The sequence below is a fragment of the Hemicordylus capensis genome, chromosome 1 (genome assembly GCF_027244095.1).
Source record: "Hemicordylus capensis ecotype Gifberg chromosome 1, rHemCap1.1.pri, whole genome shotgun sequence".
NCBI lineage: Eukaryota > Metazoa > Chordata > Lepidosauria > Squamata > Cordylidae > Hemicordylus > Hemicordylus capensis.
In genome coordinates, this window is record NC_069657.1 from 131,702,057 (window position 1) to 131,717,929 (window position 15,873).

The following is a 15,873-nucleotide window of genomic DNA, read 5'->3' on the forward strand; positions in this document are numbered from 1 at the left end:
CAACCCTACCAAGTGCTAGTCTGCGACATATTTCTTGACTGCTGGATCCTTTACTGTTGATGGTCGATCCTAAAAAGGAGAAGCTATCTACCACTTCAATGTCCTCATTGTCAATTCTGAGGCTGGTTGCTGCACCCGTTGTCATTAGTTGAGTCTTCTTTATGTTTAGTCGTAGTCCCATTTTTTCACTGTGCTCCTTGACTTTCATTACTAGAGCTTGGAGATAATCTGCATTCTCAGCTATCAGAGTGGTGTCATCAGTGTAGCACAGGTTATTGATGTTTCTTCCCCCAACTTTGAAACCACACTTATCTTCTTCCAATCCAGCTTCTCTCAGTATATGTTCAGCATATAAATTGAATAAATAAGGAAATGCTGAAAGGCGTCATCTCATACTGCACGGGAGGAGGCAATGGTAAACCCCTCCTGTACACTCCTTCCATCTCTGTTTTATCTTCTCTGAATCAGATACTATTTGTCCTTTGGCATACCAATTCAAGGTTGGAAACTCCTTCTGAGTTAAGAGATCTTTTGGGAAACGTTCCTTGTTTTCCTGTGCCTATTTTCATCCTCAAGGTGTTTACAGATGTCATTGTAGTACTGCTCCTTTTCTCTTCTAACAGCTTTCTGAAATTCCCTATTAAGTTCCTTCCTGAGGTCTTATCTTTCTTGACTTTGGCTTCTCTCCTCTTCTTGGCAATTTCCACTGTCTGTTCTGACATCCATTTTGCTTTCTTCTGTTTCTTGGTCTTTGGCAGTCTCTTTTCATATTTGTCCTCAACAACCTCTATGATTCCATTCCACAGTTCCTCTGGTTCCCTATCAATGAGGTTCAGAGCTTCAAAGTGATTCCTGATGTTCTCCTTGAAAATGGTGGCTGCATTCTCAAGATCATATTGTGGAAACTGGATAGCTTTGTTTTTCCGTTTTAGCTTAACTTGGAACTTGCACATGAGCAGTTCGTGATCTGTTCCACAATCAGCCCCCGGCCACGTATTTGCTGTTGTAACTGAGCTCTTCCACCTCCTTGCACCAATAATGTAATCAGTTTGAATTCTGTGTACTCCATCTGGTGATGTCCATGTGTATAGGCATTGCTTTGGTTGTTTGAAGAATGTGTTAGCAATGAAGAGATCATTAGATTGGCAGAAACTAATAAGTTGTTCTTCTGCTTCATTTCTGTTTCCTAGACCATACAGTCCGACTGTGTTTTCCTCCTTACCATTTCCAACTTTGGCATTCCAGTCTCCAGCCACCAGCAATTACCACTCCTGTGTAGCATGGGCTGCTCGTTTGCAACATGCTTGTTCGTCTGGATGTCAGCCTAATTTAAGATGCCATGTAACTCTTAGTTGCTTTTACCACAACAGACAAAAATAGCTACTTCTCTGGGATACAGACTCCACTACAATTTATCTATGGTTTTACTGATTGGGGAACTCATGATACCACTTTGCATGTATACAACATTACATTGCCAAGATTCTGACTGAAAATAAAGCCTAATGACTTAAAATAAATTTATTTGGGTCTTCTTCCTTTTTCATCATGTGTACCTACTTCTGCCCACTGCTGCTGATTCACCTGTTGCTATCTAGCCTCTCTCTCTCCTAATCTTCGCCTCTGGGGCATACTTTGAAAGCTGAAGCCCTGATCTATCTACAGTGCCACACTAGTGCCAACTATTCTTTTGCCTTCCTGTAGCATACCAGTCTGTCTCTCTCATATGGTGGTGCCCAGCTCTGGCAGACTGCAGGTTGTCAGTCACCTGGTTATATTAGGAATGCTGCCAACATTGCTATGCTCACCTCTCTACTCCTTATCTCTACCATTTTTGATGCCAGGCCATTCTGGAGAAGCCATTTAAATAGCTGGGATACCTACTTGCCAACATTCCTCTTCTCCTTGCCTGCTGTTTCTCTGCCAAACAATGATGTCCATTTTAATAGGAGACTCTGGGGGTCACTATGCCCAACCACTGGTGATGCCCATCCCAAGAAGGGAAAGAGATGCTGTGCCCACTTGATCCTCATATGCCCATCACCATGAGAAAGAGGCTGTGCCGTGTGTGTGTGTGTGTGTGTGTGTGTGTGTGTGTGTGTGTGTGTGTGTGAGAGAGAGAGAGAGAGAGAGAGAGAGAGAGAGAGAGAGAGAGAGAGACCACATACTATCGCAGCTTCCATGAGAGAAAGAGAGAGAGAAACCACTGTGGCCCCACACTGCTGCTATCTGCCTGAGGAAAGAGGCCATTGTGACCTCATACAGAATTATGATGCTTGTCTAAAGGCTGGCGATTATGACCTCATGCTGATGTCTGCCATAATGGTGTCTTTTCCACTCCAGATTAGATCTAAGATAGGGGTTTCTTGTATTCTGTCTTACTCTTCCATTATCTTAAATGCAAATCTTGCCTCATTTCCAGGTAGGCAAGCAGGAAGGCACCACTGTCTACCAATGCCTTTTAGGACATGAGATGACAGCCCTCTAACTCCTGCTGGCTTCCAGTGCTAGTGTATCTCTGTGCTATGCACATTGGCTGCCTGCCTGTAACTGAATGGGAGTCACTGAAGAATTAGCAGCCATAGGGAAGGAGAAAACTCAGAGAGCCAAATTAAGGAAGATTGTCGTTTCCACAGAGAACAATTGAAAAAATAAACTGAAATATTAACCTAAAATTAAAAAACCCTGAAACTAAACTAAAACTGAAGGGTTACCTCTTTGCATACCTTTATTACTGATCCAAGAATCCAATTATCTTGTGGCTGACATCCAGATTAACCCATGGATGTGCCATAGGGTTAGGGTTAGGGTGTGCCATAGGCATGCCAGAGGTTTTTGGCAATCTGTCCTTTCCTCTGCAGTGAGTGGTACTGGTCCTGAAACTACAGTATCTTCCTGAGGGTCTCCCCATTCTCAGGGACATAGTTTTAGGCAGCATGAGTGACTTAAAGGGAAGATCACGGAAAACTGCTCCCTGATCACCCACCCAGACAAGCACCAACTGTTCACCGGTAGCTCAGAGGGCCGGGGTGTCAGGACGCGCTGCCCCACCTCACATCATCACCACACCTTCCAATAATGCACCGTGCGAGTGCACTTGCTCTCCCAACCCTGTTTTGAAGGGTGACTCCATAGGCATGCCCGATCCCAGTAGTTCACGTGTGTGGGCAAAACCAGGCTGTGCTCCCTTAGCCTGGTTTTGCACACGCATGTGAATAGCCTCAAAAAATTCTCTCTTTAGGGCCATCTGCAAAATTGATCTGGAAGATGTTTTCTAGACATCTTGGATTCAGCCCCCTTGGATTTCCTATCGTAAGCACTTAGACAACAGTCACTATTTGCTTGTCTCAAATTTATTTATTGAATTTATACATTTATATCCTGCTCTTCTTCCAAGGAGCCCAGAGCGGTGTACTACATACCTCACAACAACCCTGTGAATTAGGTTAGGCTGAGAGCGAAGTGACTGGCCCAGAGTCACCCAGCTAGTTTCATGGCTGAATGAGGATTTGAACTCGGGTCTCCCCGGTCCTAGTTCTGCACTCTAACCACTACACCACGTTGGCTCTTATATATGTCATATATTTATTATTTTGTAAGAAAGCGTTTGATTAGCGGGAAGGCAAAAATACTAAGTTGCCTGACAAAGTATTTAACAGAAGCTAGTTAAAAGAACAGGCATTAATATCCAATTTTTTAGTCCCCTGCTAAGCTAAACACTGGGCCACCCATCCTCTCAGCCTTGCAGCAAATAGCAATTCCTTCTGGGCATGTAGGCTGCTACAACTGCTGCTCAAATTGTCATGTGGTATATATGTGAGCAAGTTGGCTGGTGAAAATGTTTTATCAGTTTCCTTATACAATGCTGAAGTTTGCTTTAGATCCATTTCAGATGCATAACAAACTAAATTTTTATGTTCCTGAATGTAAACTGGTCAATGTCTGCTCTCTACGACAAAGACCCTAACTTTTCCTGGCCAACTCTTCAAACAGCCTCCTTCAGCCATCAGCATGTGGCTGTCCAGGTCTGGTGATCACTAGTATAAATGTCATTTTCATCTGACGCATAAACCTCTATTCACATGTTACATTCAACACTCATACAACAAATGTACACAGGTACACATCTGTACACAGATACAGTGATTCACACGTTATGTTGAACACAGGTATAGCAATACACTTCTTGTCTGTACAATGTATTTGAGGAGCCTGTATCCAGGTTCATTTTTTAAATCAATGCAGTCATTGACACAAAACCATGTACAAGTGTAGAGGTATCTATACACTTGTACAACATATTTGAGGACTGGTTCAGATGAACACAGACCTGACATGGGATAATGTGGGGAACATACTGAGTGAGTGCCCAGCCTGTTGCCACCGACATTTAATAGGTCCTCTACATGTGGGCTTCTAAAATAGTGTATGTAGAGGGGTGATTCAGATGAACACTGATTTCGGTGATTAAAGGAAGCCCGGAGAGCAGATCAGGATGTCCCCCATGACATCAAGGCAGGTGGACTCTCGGCATATCTTCAATGTGATCTCATCTGCAGGGCTCTGCATTTGAATCGTCCCTGAAGAGGGCTATAGCGCTTGGTGTATTAGCATTCATTCCCCTTCTCTACTAAAACGCAGCTCACTTTCTGCCTTTTTGACTATCTAAAATTTTGTGTACACTCACCTGATCTTGGAACTGGAGAAGCAATTGTTTGTCCTTGAGGTTTGACCACCAAGCCAGGCCCTGTCGATTTGAATATATTATTCAGATTGATGTTTTGTCATAATCCACACATTGTTTTCCTGTCTATGATATGCACAAGCATCCTATTTATATCAGACTGATAATGAAATTGAAACCAAAAGGAACTAAGGAAACATGGGCTCAAATAATGCCCTTTTAATCAACCCCCTGCATCTTGTCCCAGGTGACTGGCACCACCGCTCGCCAGGGACCAGTGGTGAAACCCTTGTAGGTGAAAGTGAGTGAAACCCAAACAATTCTAAGATCAAGAGTAATTATAATAAATGCTTATTTTGATCCTCTGGTTTTAAAGATATAACATACCAACATATTTTGCTCAGGGAATCATATCTGAAATTGGATTACATTTGAAATCTTGATCAACACTTTTTCTTTAACAGTATAATTTATATTTTTAGATTTTTTTTCCTGTTCACAGCAATGTGCAAATCCTTGTATCCCACACTATTGCATACCTGCTTGTACTGTGAATAATTTTTAAGCATATTTTATTATTAAGATATCCTGGAATATCTTGTCTTTATCTCATTCTTGGAAACCATGGGGGAAATCTTCAAACAAGTTTTTTAGACCTTTTTAATGCATAAAATAGAATAAAACAAACAGATCTTCCCTAATCGAGCAAATGCATTTCAATGTCCAAACACCATTATCAATGCTCTATTTCAAGCAGCTGGAAACACTTAAGATTAAATACAGTGACTACAGATGAAGTAACCAATCCAAGAACAGTAGAAAAGGAAGGTGGGGAAAAGGATTAGCTCTCCAAAATTAACCCTTTATTTGCCCTTTACAGGCCAATAAATTGCATTGCTTCTCTCATTTCCTCCTTAACATAGGAACATAGGAAGCTGCCATATACTAAGTCAGACCATTGTCTATCTAGTTCCGTATAGTCTTCACAGACTGACAGCGGCTTCTCCAGAGTTGCAGGCAGGAATCTCTCTCAGCCCTATCTTGGTGTAGCCAGGGAGGGAACTTAAAACCTTCTGCTCTTCCCAGAGCAGCTCCATCCCCTGAGGGGAATATCTTTCAGTGCTCACACTTCTAGTCTCCCTTTCATATGCAATCAGGGCAGACCCTGCTTAGCTAAGGGGACAAGTAATGCTTGCTACCACAATACTAGCTCTCCCCTGGATGGCTGCAATGGATGGCTGCAAGTATTCATTATACATAGCCTCTTTAATCTTACATTTCATTGTATTTCCTTCAATAGCCAGATCACAATCTTTCATTTCAGGATTTATGACAGTAAGTGTGAAATGAAGGATTGGTGATTTGTGAGAAAGATGAAGGCTGGTGCCAGGTTAAGGGAATAGTGTACAATATTGTATGTATGGAATGTGATGAATTTTATATTGTGGAAACAGGAAGACCCCTGTTAAAAAGGTATAAATAACATTTATCAGACATGCAATATAATAAAGATCAATTGAAACCCTGGGCAAAACATATGAAAGAAAAACATGAAGGCAGAGTTGCACAAACAAAAGTGTTTATTCTTGCTATTGAAAGAAATGCTGTGAAACATAAGATTAGTGTTATTTCAGCAGTAGTTATTGTATTTACAGTAATCTTAAGTGTTTTCAGGAGGCTTTACACACATGGCTTTTACTTTGAATCTCCTCCAGAATGGAGTGTGCCAGTCCACACATCAGCTACCTTTACTTTGAAGTCCCTTCAGGCTATCAGGGACCAGTACAGTCATGACTCTGTTTCCCCCCAAATTGAGGCTGTGCATTCTGGCTTAGCCCAAAGTATGTCCGGCTTTAAAAAATCCTCTAGTGTCAGTGGCTTTTGGAAAAAAAAACTCTGAGGCTTCTGTTATGTCCCATCACTTCTCCTTCCTTTGATGTGTGGAGTGGCCACGGTGTTTTTCAAATCTCAGTGAAGGGGAGTTTGACAGCTGTGTTGGGTATGGTCTACTCTGAGTATTTACAGTTGCAAGTGCTGGGGTGGGGGAGGTAGGTTGTGGCAGATTGGTAAAATTCTGTGGAGGGAGTCGAGAAGGGGAGGGAGAAATTCCTGAATTAAATGCAAGCACAAACTGCAAAATGTGGGTCTTAACATAGGCTTTAGATATGCAGAATGGAGGCTACAGCTTGATGTAACCTGAGACCTTTATTTTGTTTGAGCTGATTCGCCTGAAACTTCCCTGCCTCTTAGGTGGTCTGAGGTGTGGGGGTGGGGGGTGGGGGGACATGAGGTGATGAAGGCATTCATTCACAAAGGCAAGTTCATTATAAAAATCAGCAAAGATTTGGGTCAGATTCGGCAGGCTCAGGTTAAGCATTCTGCTGTTTGATCTGCCTGCTTGGCAACTCATCATGCCATTCTTCCATTCTTAGCTGTCAAACTAACTAACAACAAGAAAGCTCTCTCACTCTCCTTCTTTCTGATGTGATTTGTGATTGGTTGGAGGAAAAACACAGAGTAAGCCAGTGGGATGCACAGGAAAAAGATCTGCCAGGGATTTCGGAGAGGAGCCAACCCTTTGTGAACTGTCCATTTAATCCCCCAAATTAAACTTCTTGCAAATCTGCTGTGAAGCAGATTCACTCTTCAGATACCCCTCAGCATGAAGGCATGTGCGAATAACTCCCAGATGCTTGAAAGAGAGCATTGATAATGGTGTTTGGACATTGAAATGTGTTTGCTTGATTAGGGTAGATCTGTTGTTTATTTTATTCTATTTTGCGCATTAAAGAGGTCTAAAAAATTTGTTTGAAGAATGGAAGTATGAGGATCTCTTCACCATTATATACGGGGGAAATAGGCATGAGGAGCTTTAAAAGGACTGGAAAAATCCTGGACTTAGTCATAAAATGGCAGCTAGACGGTACCACTTAGCAAGCATGAAAACCCATACATGTTGATGTTTATGATGGGGGTATAATTATTTTAAAACTAAACACATTAAAGCAAAGGGTATTCCACTGGAATCCTATTTCCTGGCAATGTGGTAAGGACTGGGTGCAAGAATATTTTTTGTTGCTTTAATAAAAATGGGTTTTACAATATGAATCTCTTTGACAATTAGTTTTTAAAATATATATATACATAATAAAGATACACTGCTTTTAATCTTTTTGGTTTAATCTAATGGTTTTTAAATAAACAGCATCAATTTTGTTCTTCCTTCGAAAGTCTAAGATAATGACCAATCAAATCAAATGTTTGTTTTGTAGTTTATAAAAACTTCCTTCGTAGTTTATAAAAGAGCTCAATAGCTCCATTTTGCCAGCATGGTGCATATGAAACTCTGTGCATGAAGGGGCTTCCTCTTCCTCATTCTCAAATATCAGGAAATGCTTTGCCTCTGCTTCCTCATCACCTATGGTGAGCCCAGGAGTCCAGAAGTGCTCTGGATTCCTCTGTTACTCTTTATACAAACAGCTACACCCATAGAAATACCATGAAAGAATCTGAATAATAATAGATACCTGGTTTCGAAGAAATCGCCTTTTCCAGAGATGTACCACATGGATTGAATGTACTAATGAGGCTTCCGCCAGAACCACAAAATGCTGTCGTGCAGATGCTCCCATCTGTTTTGTTGTATATTAATTGATTCAAGGCATAGGTCTTCTTGTTGTAGCAACAAAGGCACACTAAATCGATGAAAGAATAAAAGAAATAATAGCAGAGGCGGCAACTGGATAGCTAAAGATATATTCCTGCAAAATGCCCTAGTTTTTTCAGTTCTCTAAGCATACTGTGGAACTTCTGGGCCCACTAGAACCATATAAGTCAATGTGACTTTATAACCGATTTTGGAGATGTGAATGAGGACTAGAAGATATGCTCCATTGCAATGTGTGAAGGTAAAAGAGGATATGAAAGGCACGTAAGCTCAGACTCTTACTCTTTAGACTCTTTTTCTCTTAAGAGTCTCCTTCTGTCCTAGTGACTTTTCTGGCATCTCTACCTTGACAACAACATCTATTTCTTGTCCTTGTCCCTCTTAGGCATTGGAGCTCCTACAGTGAAACCTTTCAACCATGTGTTGACAAGGACTGGGGTTGGTAACTTATTCATGTCCTAGATAAGGAAGCTTCAAGGACCACCCTCCTCTAGCTCCCATCAGCCTCCCTGTTTATTCATGAGACTGGTACAGAAAAAGGGTTCTGCTGAACATATCTTTTGTTTGGTCCACTGCCTTATGTCACACTTAACTAGCAATATGCTAAGCTGTCCCTGAACCACTCTACCCTCATTTTTCCTGCTCCTACTCCATACCTGACAACATGTCCCTATTTTCCCATTCACCTAAATGGGAAAATAAAGACATGTTGGCAAGTATGCTACCCGCTCTCTCAAACTATCCACACACAGTCCCTGACGACTTCCCCAAAATTGCTGTCTTGTAGTTCCAATGCAGAACCCAAGATCTCTGGACAGGGATTGTGTCATGTTGGTGTTCTGTACAGCATCTAGATCAGTGTTTCTCAAACTTTTTGGAGTCAAGGACCGCTAAATTCTTCGTGCAGAGTTTCAAGGACCGCTACATTCTTCATGCGCAGTTTCCCGGACCAGCAGTTAGTAAAGGGGTTTCAAGTCTGTCTATCTATCTATCTGACTTCTATACTGCCCAAAACTTGCATCTCTGGGCTGTTTAGAATGAAAATAATATAAGCATTAAAATAATTAAATTTGGAATCTTTTGCAAACATGGAATATTAGGGGTTCTTAACCTTGGGTCCCTCAGTTAAACTCCCATAACCCCCAACAACAATGGCATTTGGCCATTATGGCTGGGGATTATGGGAGTAGAAGTCCACCAACATCTGGGTACCCAAGGTTGAGAACCCCTGAATCTAAAAGCCTGGATGAACAAATTTGTCTCCAGTATGTCTTCAGTATGTGCGGGGTGGTGGTGGAGGTGCTTCTGATTACTCAGTGGAGAGGGGATGTTGGGCCATTAGAAAAATTCAAAAGCTACATGGGGCCAATGAAAACAACATACAAGCAAGCCCCACTGATGCAAGAGGGAAACAGCGTTCCCTCTCAAGGCGCCTCGACCACAACAGGCAGCTGGGTTTCAATCAACCAACCTTTGGCTGCAAACAATGAGCATGCAAGAACCAGCAGCCCTTCAAGTGGCGCCCACTGCCATACTTTTTCCTCCATGCCCCCGCACCGCATACAGTTTGAAGCTGTAAAGATAGGGAATAAGATAGCTGTAGGAAGATCTCAGCAGCACGTGGAGGCAAGGCACAAGAAGGGTCCCATGCCTCTGTGATACTCTTCCTCTTCCGTGCCATGTGCAAAATTGAGGAAGTGAGTGCCTTGATTTCAGTTGGGGGGGGGGGTTGACTCCCAGTCAGGGACCGGCACTCAACCCTTCGGGGACCGGCAGCGGTCCAGGGACCGGTGGTTGAGAAACACTGATCTAGATGATGCTATAGAAACATATAGTTGCCTCACTGTAGCAATAATAATAGTCTTCATAGCAACAGTAGCTATGTTTGCTGGCTGGGAATATTCCACGCCATTGTTGGGATCAGGGGTGTTAACTACAATTGAACAAGGGGGTCAAATGTTTCTGGGTCCCTGAGGGGGGAGGCAACAGCTGGCTGATAACTTGCTCTTTGCTTTAACCCTACACCTCTCTGTAGAAGGGGAGGCAGGGACCCACTTTTTGTCCTAGGGCCCACTCCAACCTTGCTATGCTTCAGTTGGCTTTCAAAGATGTCCATGAGGCACTTCACACGAGCAGTGTGAGATGCCAAAAGGAGGTCTGCAGGGAGAGCGGGTTTGACAGAAAGATGATTAAAAACTGCCACTGGATATCTTACCATTAGAATTCTTCAGGCAGAGTTTTTGTTTTGGATCACTGGGGAAAAATTAAAAGAGAGAGAGAGAGAGAGAGAGAGAGAGAGAGAGAGAGAGAGAGAGAGATCATTGAACCCCAAAATCTCAAATGCTACAGAAGGGGTGTGTGTGTGTGTGTGTGTGTGTGTTGCTGTTGTTGTTGTTTTTAATTAACCATTTATGTCAAGAGTCTGGTGAAAATTTAATAGTTGCAGACTTTTCATACGTGCATGTGGCAAAATGAACCAGGGCACAAAAATGACCTACCATGAGGTACATTCAAGCAATGAGACACATTCTCTTGTTTCTTCATCATAATATGGCTTATCATCACTGCACTCAGGGTAGCAGCCTAAATTGGGGGGAAACAGGCAAAAATAATAATCTACTTTTCATCTTTAGTTTATCTGTATTTATAAAACTATACTGTAAAAGTGTATCATTTTAATGTTTTTAGTTTTAGAGTTTTCATCTGTGTTTTAAACTGTTTTAATTGTGTCAGTGTTTTAATTGTTGTGTTTTTAGATTGTGAACTGCCCAGGGACTTGCATATGGGGCGGTATAAAAATGTGTTCAAAAAATAAGCTTACCAAATACAAACTTTAGAACAACTATACAACATTTGTAGCATTCCATTGGTAGGATGTGGAGCTCCCTGTTTGCGGTTGACAAGAATTCAAGATGCCAGTCATTACCTTCAAAACCCTAAATGTTTGGCTCCAAAGTATCTGCCTGTTCCCATTTAAATCTACCCGTCTATTAACTTATTAGGGAGAATTCTAACATACCTGAACATATCTGAAGCAAGTTTACACAAACATTTTCCAAACACAGAGGTTTAAAATATCCTAAAATTGAATGATGATGATGATGATGATGATGATGACAACAAAACTTTTTAATTAAGAGGCATTCAACCATAACAGTTAGGATACCCTACCCTGAGACCCCAGAAGAAGACCAAGATTTGTATTAAGAACAACTATCTTTTCATCAGACCCACAGGCTCAACACATTATTACTGGGTAATACCATGCAGGTATATTATTTTTAAAATAATGTGCATATTGGGAAACAAAATACAATACGTACAACAAATACACTTAAATACACTGCTGTTTTGCAATTTGCATTGTAAATTTAACTTTTGATATACTCAAGAGAACAGACACTTGGCCCTTACTGATCCTCCCTCTGCAAATGAAATGAAATTTGCATTTGCCCAATCTCAGCAGAAACAGAATAAGGTAAATCACATGACCCTGTAAGCATAGCTGGGAGGGCTGAGGAGGAAGGCAGGATTGCACCTACCTCCCCACCCCCGATGATCCTCATCTTCATTTTGGCAGCGCTACTCACACACCCATACAAGTCATGCTGCTGGGAGCTGTGCAGCCATCTGGAGGCCAGGAAAATGCAGCCTGGCTTCCAGAAATAACACAATGCACTGTGTGGAGAGCATGATGCATTGGGAGATTTCCCTGTTGCCAGGCACTCTAGCCACCCAGCTCTGTGGCTGCTTGGGCTGCAGGTACTGCAGCCTGACGGGGTACTGGAGTAGAAGGGTGTGTTTGCAACCTTCCACATCAGTAAAGTAAAATACTCGGGCTACCTGGTTGAAGAGTGCCAGGATCAGGACCGATCCCAACAATCCACATGAGAGCCCTACCCAGGTAGGGCTGTGCAAGTCCTGGTAGAGTTGCACATGTAAACAGCCTCATTGTTTCTTCACAGTTGCATTTTGTGAGAAGTGCATAAGCAAATTCTGCAGTAAGACTTACCTTCTAAACTGTAAAGTAGATTGCCACATTCTCCCCCAGGATTCCTGCAGGTCTTTAAGCAAGGGTCTCCACAAGCTTTATAGTGCCACTCCCTTCTATTGGGTGGGCTGTAGTAGTCGCAGAACACAGCTGGATCATAAGACATGCTGGTTATAATGTAGCCCTCTTTCCTCCCCCACCCCCACCTCAACATTCCCCTACATTCACCTCAGTTGTCAGCCATTATTTTCATTTGGAGGCTTTCGCACACCTGCCATGGTGTGTTCATATTGTAATGGTCTAACCATACCATGCCCAGTTTTACCAGCAAATGCTATCCATGGAGGCTCTTCACACGATTAGTGTGAAGAGCCGAAAGGGGGGTTTGTTGGGAGAGCGGGTTTGACCCGCTCTCCCCGCAGACTGTCACTAGACTGTTGCTGGGCAGGTGGATCACCCACCCACATGAGCAGTGTCTTTGCTCTGGCACTCTCGCACCTGGCCGCAGCTCGCTCAGGCGCCTTGGGGGTCGGGCAGAGGGAAGCCCCGCCTTGCCACGCCCCCGGAGTCCCAGGAATGCACCGTCTGAGTGTGAGGTGCGTTCTTGGGATCCTCCTCCCCTCTCCTGCCTCCCCAAGTGTGTCTGCCACGGCTGCAAGCAGCCACGGCAGACACACAACCAAAAGAATTGGGTTAATGGAGCACTCACTCTGTTAACCTCATTTAAGAGGGAAGGCATTTAGGCAGGTTTGCCGCTGGGAGCCACACAGCTCCTGTTCTTGCACACAAGCAGCAGAAACCGGGCTGGGCTCCCTTAGCCCGGTTTCCGCTGCTCAAGAGACTTGCCTCATGAAGTATAATATGATTGCCTTGTGCAATGTGGTGATGTCATAGATCAGCACTGACATCACAATGCCAAAGGTAGTTTAGGTCCGCGGACATTTGACATAGCCTCATTCATGCAGCATGACAGATGGCATTCACCTTTTGAGATCTCAGGAGGCAGTCACACTTCAAAGAAGAAGCTAACTTAAGGAGAATAGTGAAGGAAATAAGTTAATTTAATCAAAATTGAACAATGATGTACTCCCCTACTCCTTGTTTTCTTTGTTATGATTGCATTGTCTTTTTGTATTGTTTTTTTTTTAAAGGAGAATGGTGTGAGAAATCTATAAGAACTCTGAAAACACCTGTTTAGTAAGCTCTGAACACACACCCTAGAAAATTGTATTTGTTTTTAGTCTATGATAAGCTGAACATGTACAAATTGAGACAATAAAAGATTAGTCACCAATGAACATTTAATCATAGTTCCTGCTCCCATATATAACAATACACAACTTGTGCTGATGTGACTTTTAGATTTATCTGTGAACAAACAAGATCTACCTCTATTTTTTTAAAGTTCTCTTATCAGTGATCTACTTAACGATATTATTTAATTATGATTAGTTTGTTCCCCTTGCCTCAAATCACACTCAGCCACATTATCATTGCTGCTGAATGTAAATTTCCTTTGTGCATACTCACGACAATTTCGAGGACTTCGCCAATCAATACAGACACCAGCTCTGCCACAACTCCTTGAATAAGCAGCTACAGCAGTACAGAAGCACTCACAGTCTCCCACGCTGTCACAGCCACAGAAATCAGACAGACAGGATTCATAATAGGGTGTTGGATTTATCTAACAAAACCAAAGATCATCAAAAATATTTTATCCAAGGCCTATATTTAATCTCCGTCTGAAAACTGAAGCTCCAGAACTGCCTAGCCCAGGCTATTTGCCATAGGAGCCAGCCCTACAAGTTCATGGCTTCAATAAAATATCTATATTGCCACCATATATGATGATGTTAATATCATACCCATTAGGGATGTACGAATCAATTGGGGTACAAAATGATTTGTACCCAAATCTACCTGTTTGGGGAGATTTGTGGACAAAACAAATTGCCCCTATGCTAACTGGCCAGATTCACATCTAAAACAAATCGCCCAGATTTCTGACCTAAAAAATTTGTGGATTCAGACCTCCATTTTCTGGCTATCTCTCTTGCTGTCTCCATTCTGTGTCTGGAAATCTTTTGAAAATCCCACCCTCCCAAACACCAGATCGGTGGCTCATAGTGTGCAATGCTTGGCTGGCGATTCCCCTCTGGTTCCAGATTGGCTCGTTTCCATTCAAATCTTGTGTTGCCAGGAGTGACTGAACCCACATTGGTTGGGGAAGGTTCAAAGATGGGACAAGAGTGGGAGGAATTCGAAGGAGGTATTGTCAAATGTACTTAAGGAGGCAGCCAGCCACCATTATGCCTTGTGTGAGGGGAGAGAGAGAGAGCGGGAGTGGGAGCGAGAGGAGTTTTGCTTTGCCTTGCCTGCCTGCTGCCTGGAGTGGATTCTCTGCTTTCTGTTGCTGCTTTCCTGACTGAGGATAAGAGAAGAGAATTTTTTCCACCCCTTTCTTGCTGCTGAAAGATTCACTGCCTGCCCCTGCTGTCTGTGAGAAATGATTTGGGTACAAAATGATTTTTTTGGGAAATTTGTGGACAAAACAAATCACCCCTATGCCAACTGGCCAGATTTGGACCTAAAACAAATCAGGGGTGATTCAATTTGGGTACAAATAGAATAAAAATATCATTTTGTCATATCCCTTATGCTCATAGGATCAATCATGTGCCGTGTATTAAACTTAACAATCAACTGGAGGGAACAATTTGCATTGGATCAAAAACTATGCCTTCCAGATTATGCTGACTTTGGTATCTGAATATATATTCAAATAAGCTTCAACTTCTCCTTTCTATCACTTTGAACTCAATTGGAGCATTCCCATCTGAAATATCTGAGGAACAAACTGAATGGGACTTTGAACACAATAAGACCACCCAATCATAATCAGGGTTAGAGAGAAGTCTCCTACCCTAGTTTGGGAACTGCACACACTCTTGTTTTGTGACCGTGTGCAAGTTAAAAACAAGGTCAGAGGCACCAGCATGTGCTAAGCAGCATCTGGGTCAGAGGTTTTCTCTTATCTCATAAAAGATCTGGGTACATCTGCTGCGTTGGAGGCAGGAGAGGATATTTAAACATTGGCCCTCATCACAGTCCGAACCTGGCTATTTGCCACAAGAGAGACACTACCATTGCTACTAGTGGCAATTGCTCTCCTGGGGCAATTAGCAGCTGTAGGAACAGTAGCAGCTGATGAGGGCAGCACCAGGGGAGGCGGCGGTGAGAGGCACCTTTAAAAATTAACCAGCAGGTGCTTACTGTGGGAGATGGAGTTCCCATGCATCAACCTTTTGCACTAACTATCCTAAAGACCACTAGGGGCATTGGGAGTAGAGACAATGAGAAAGGGTCTCCCTATCTGTCCCTACTCTATGAACACCTGATCTGACACTTCAGCACTTCCTGCGCTGAGCCACAATCCTTCCTTTCCTCTTAGAGAGTAGATGGAAACATCTCTCTCTCTCTCTCTCTCTCCCCTTACCTATTCATTATGTAGTCCTTTAGATTAGCATT

The 15,873-nt window shown here is 42.7% G+C and overlaps 1 protein-coding gene across 1 annotated transcript in view; it reads right to left on the reverse strand.

The window, feature by feature from the left end:
• The window catches only part of LOC128324021 (mucin-5B-like), a 109,398-nt gene that overhangs the window by 37,804 nt on the left and 55,721 nt on the right, over nucleotides 1–15,873 (reverse strand). The window contains exons 23-28 of the mRNA XM_053248138.1: nucleotides 13,873–14,029; nucleotides 12,364–12,492; nucleotides 10,850–10,934; nucleotides 10,567–10,604; nucleotides 8,212–8,379; nucleotides 4,688–4,747 (exon numbers count right to left, since the gene is read on the reverse strand). Coding sequence (XP_053104113.1) covers nucleotides 4,688–4,747; nucleotides 8,212–8,379; nucleotides 10,567–10,604; nucleotides 10,850–10,934; nucleotides 12,364–12,492; nucleotides 13,873–14,029 — 637 coding nt within the window. The remainder of the gene's footprint in view (nucleotides 1–4,687; nucleotides 4,748–8,211; nucleotides 8,380–10,566; nucleotides 10,605–10,849; nucleotides 10,935–12,363; nucleotides 12,493–13,872; nucleotides 14,030–15,873) is intronic.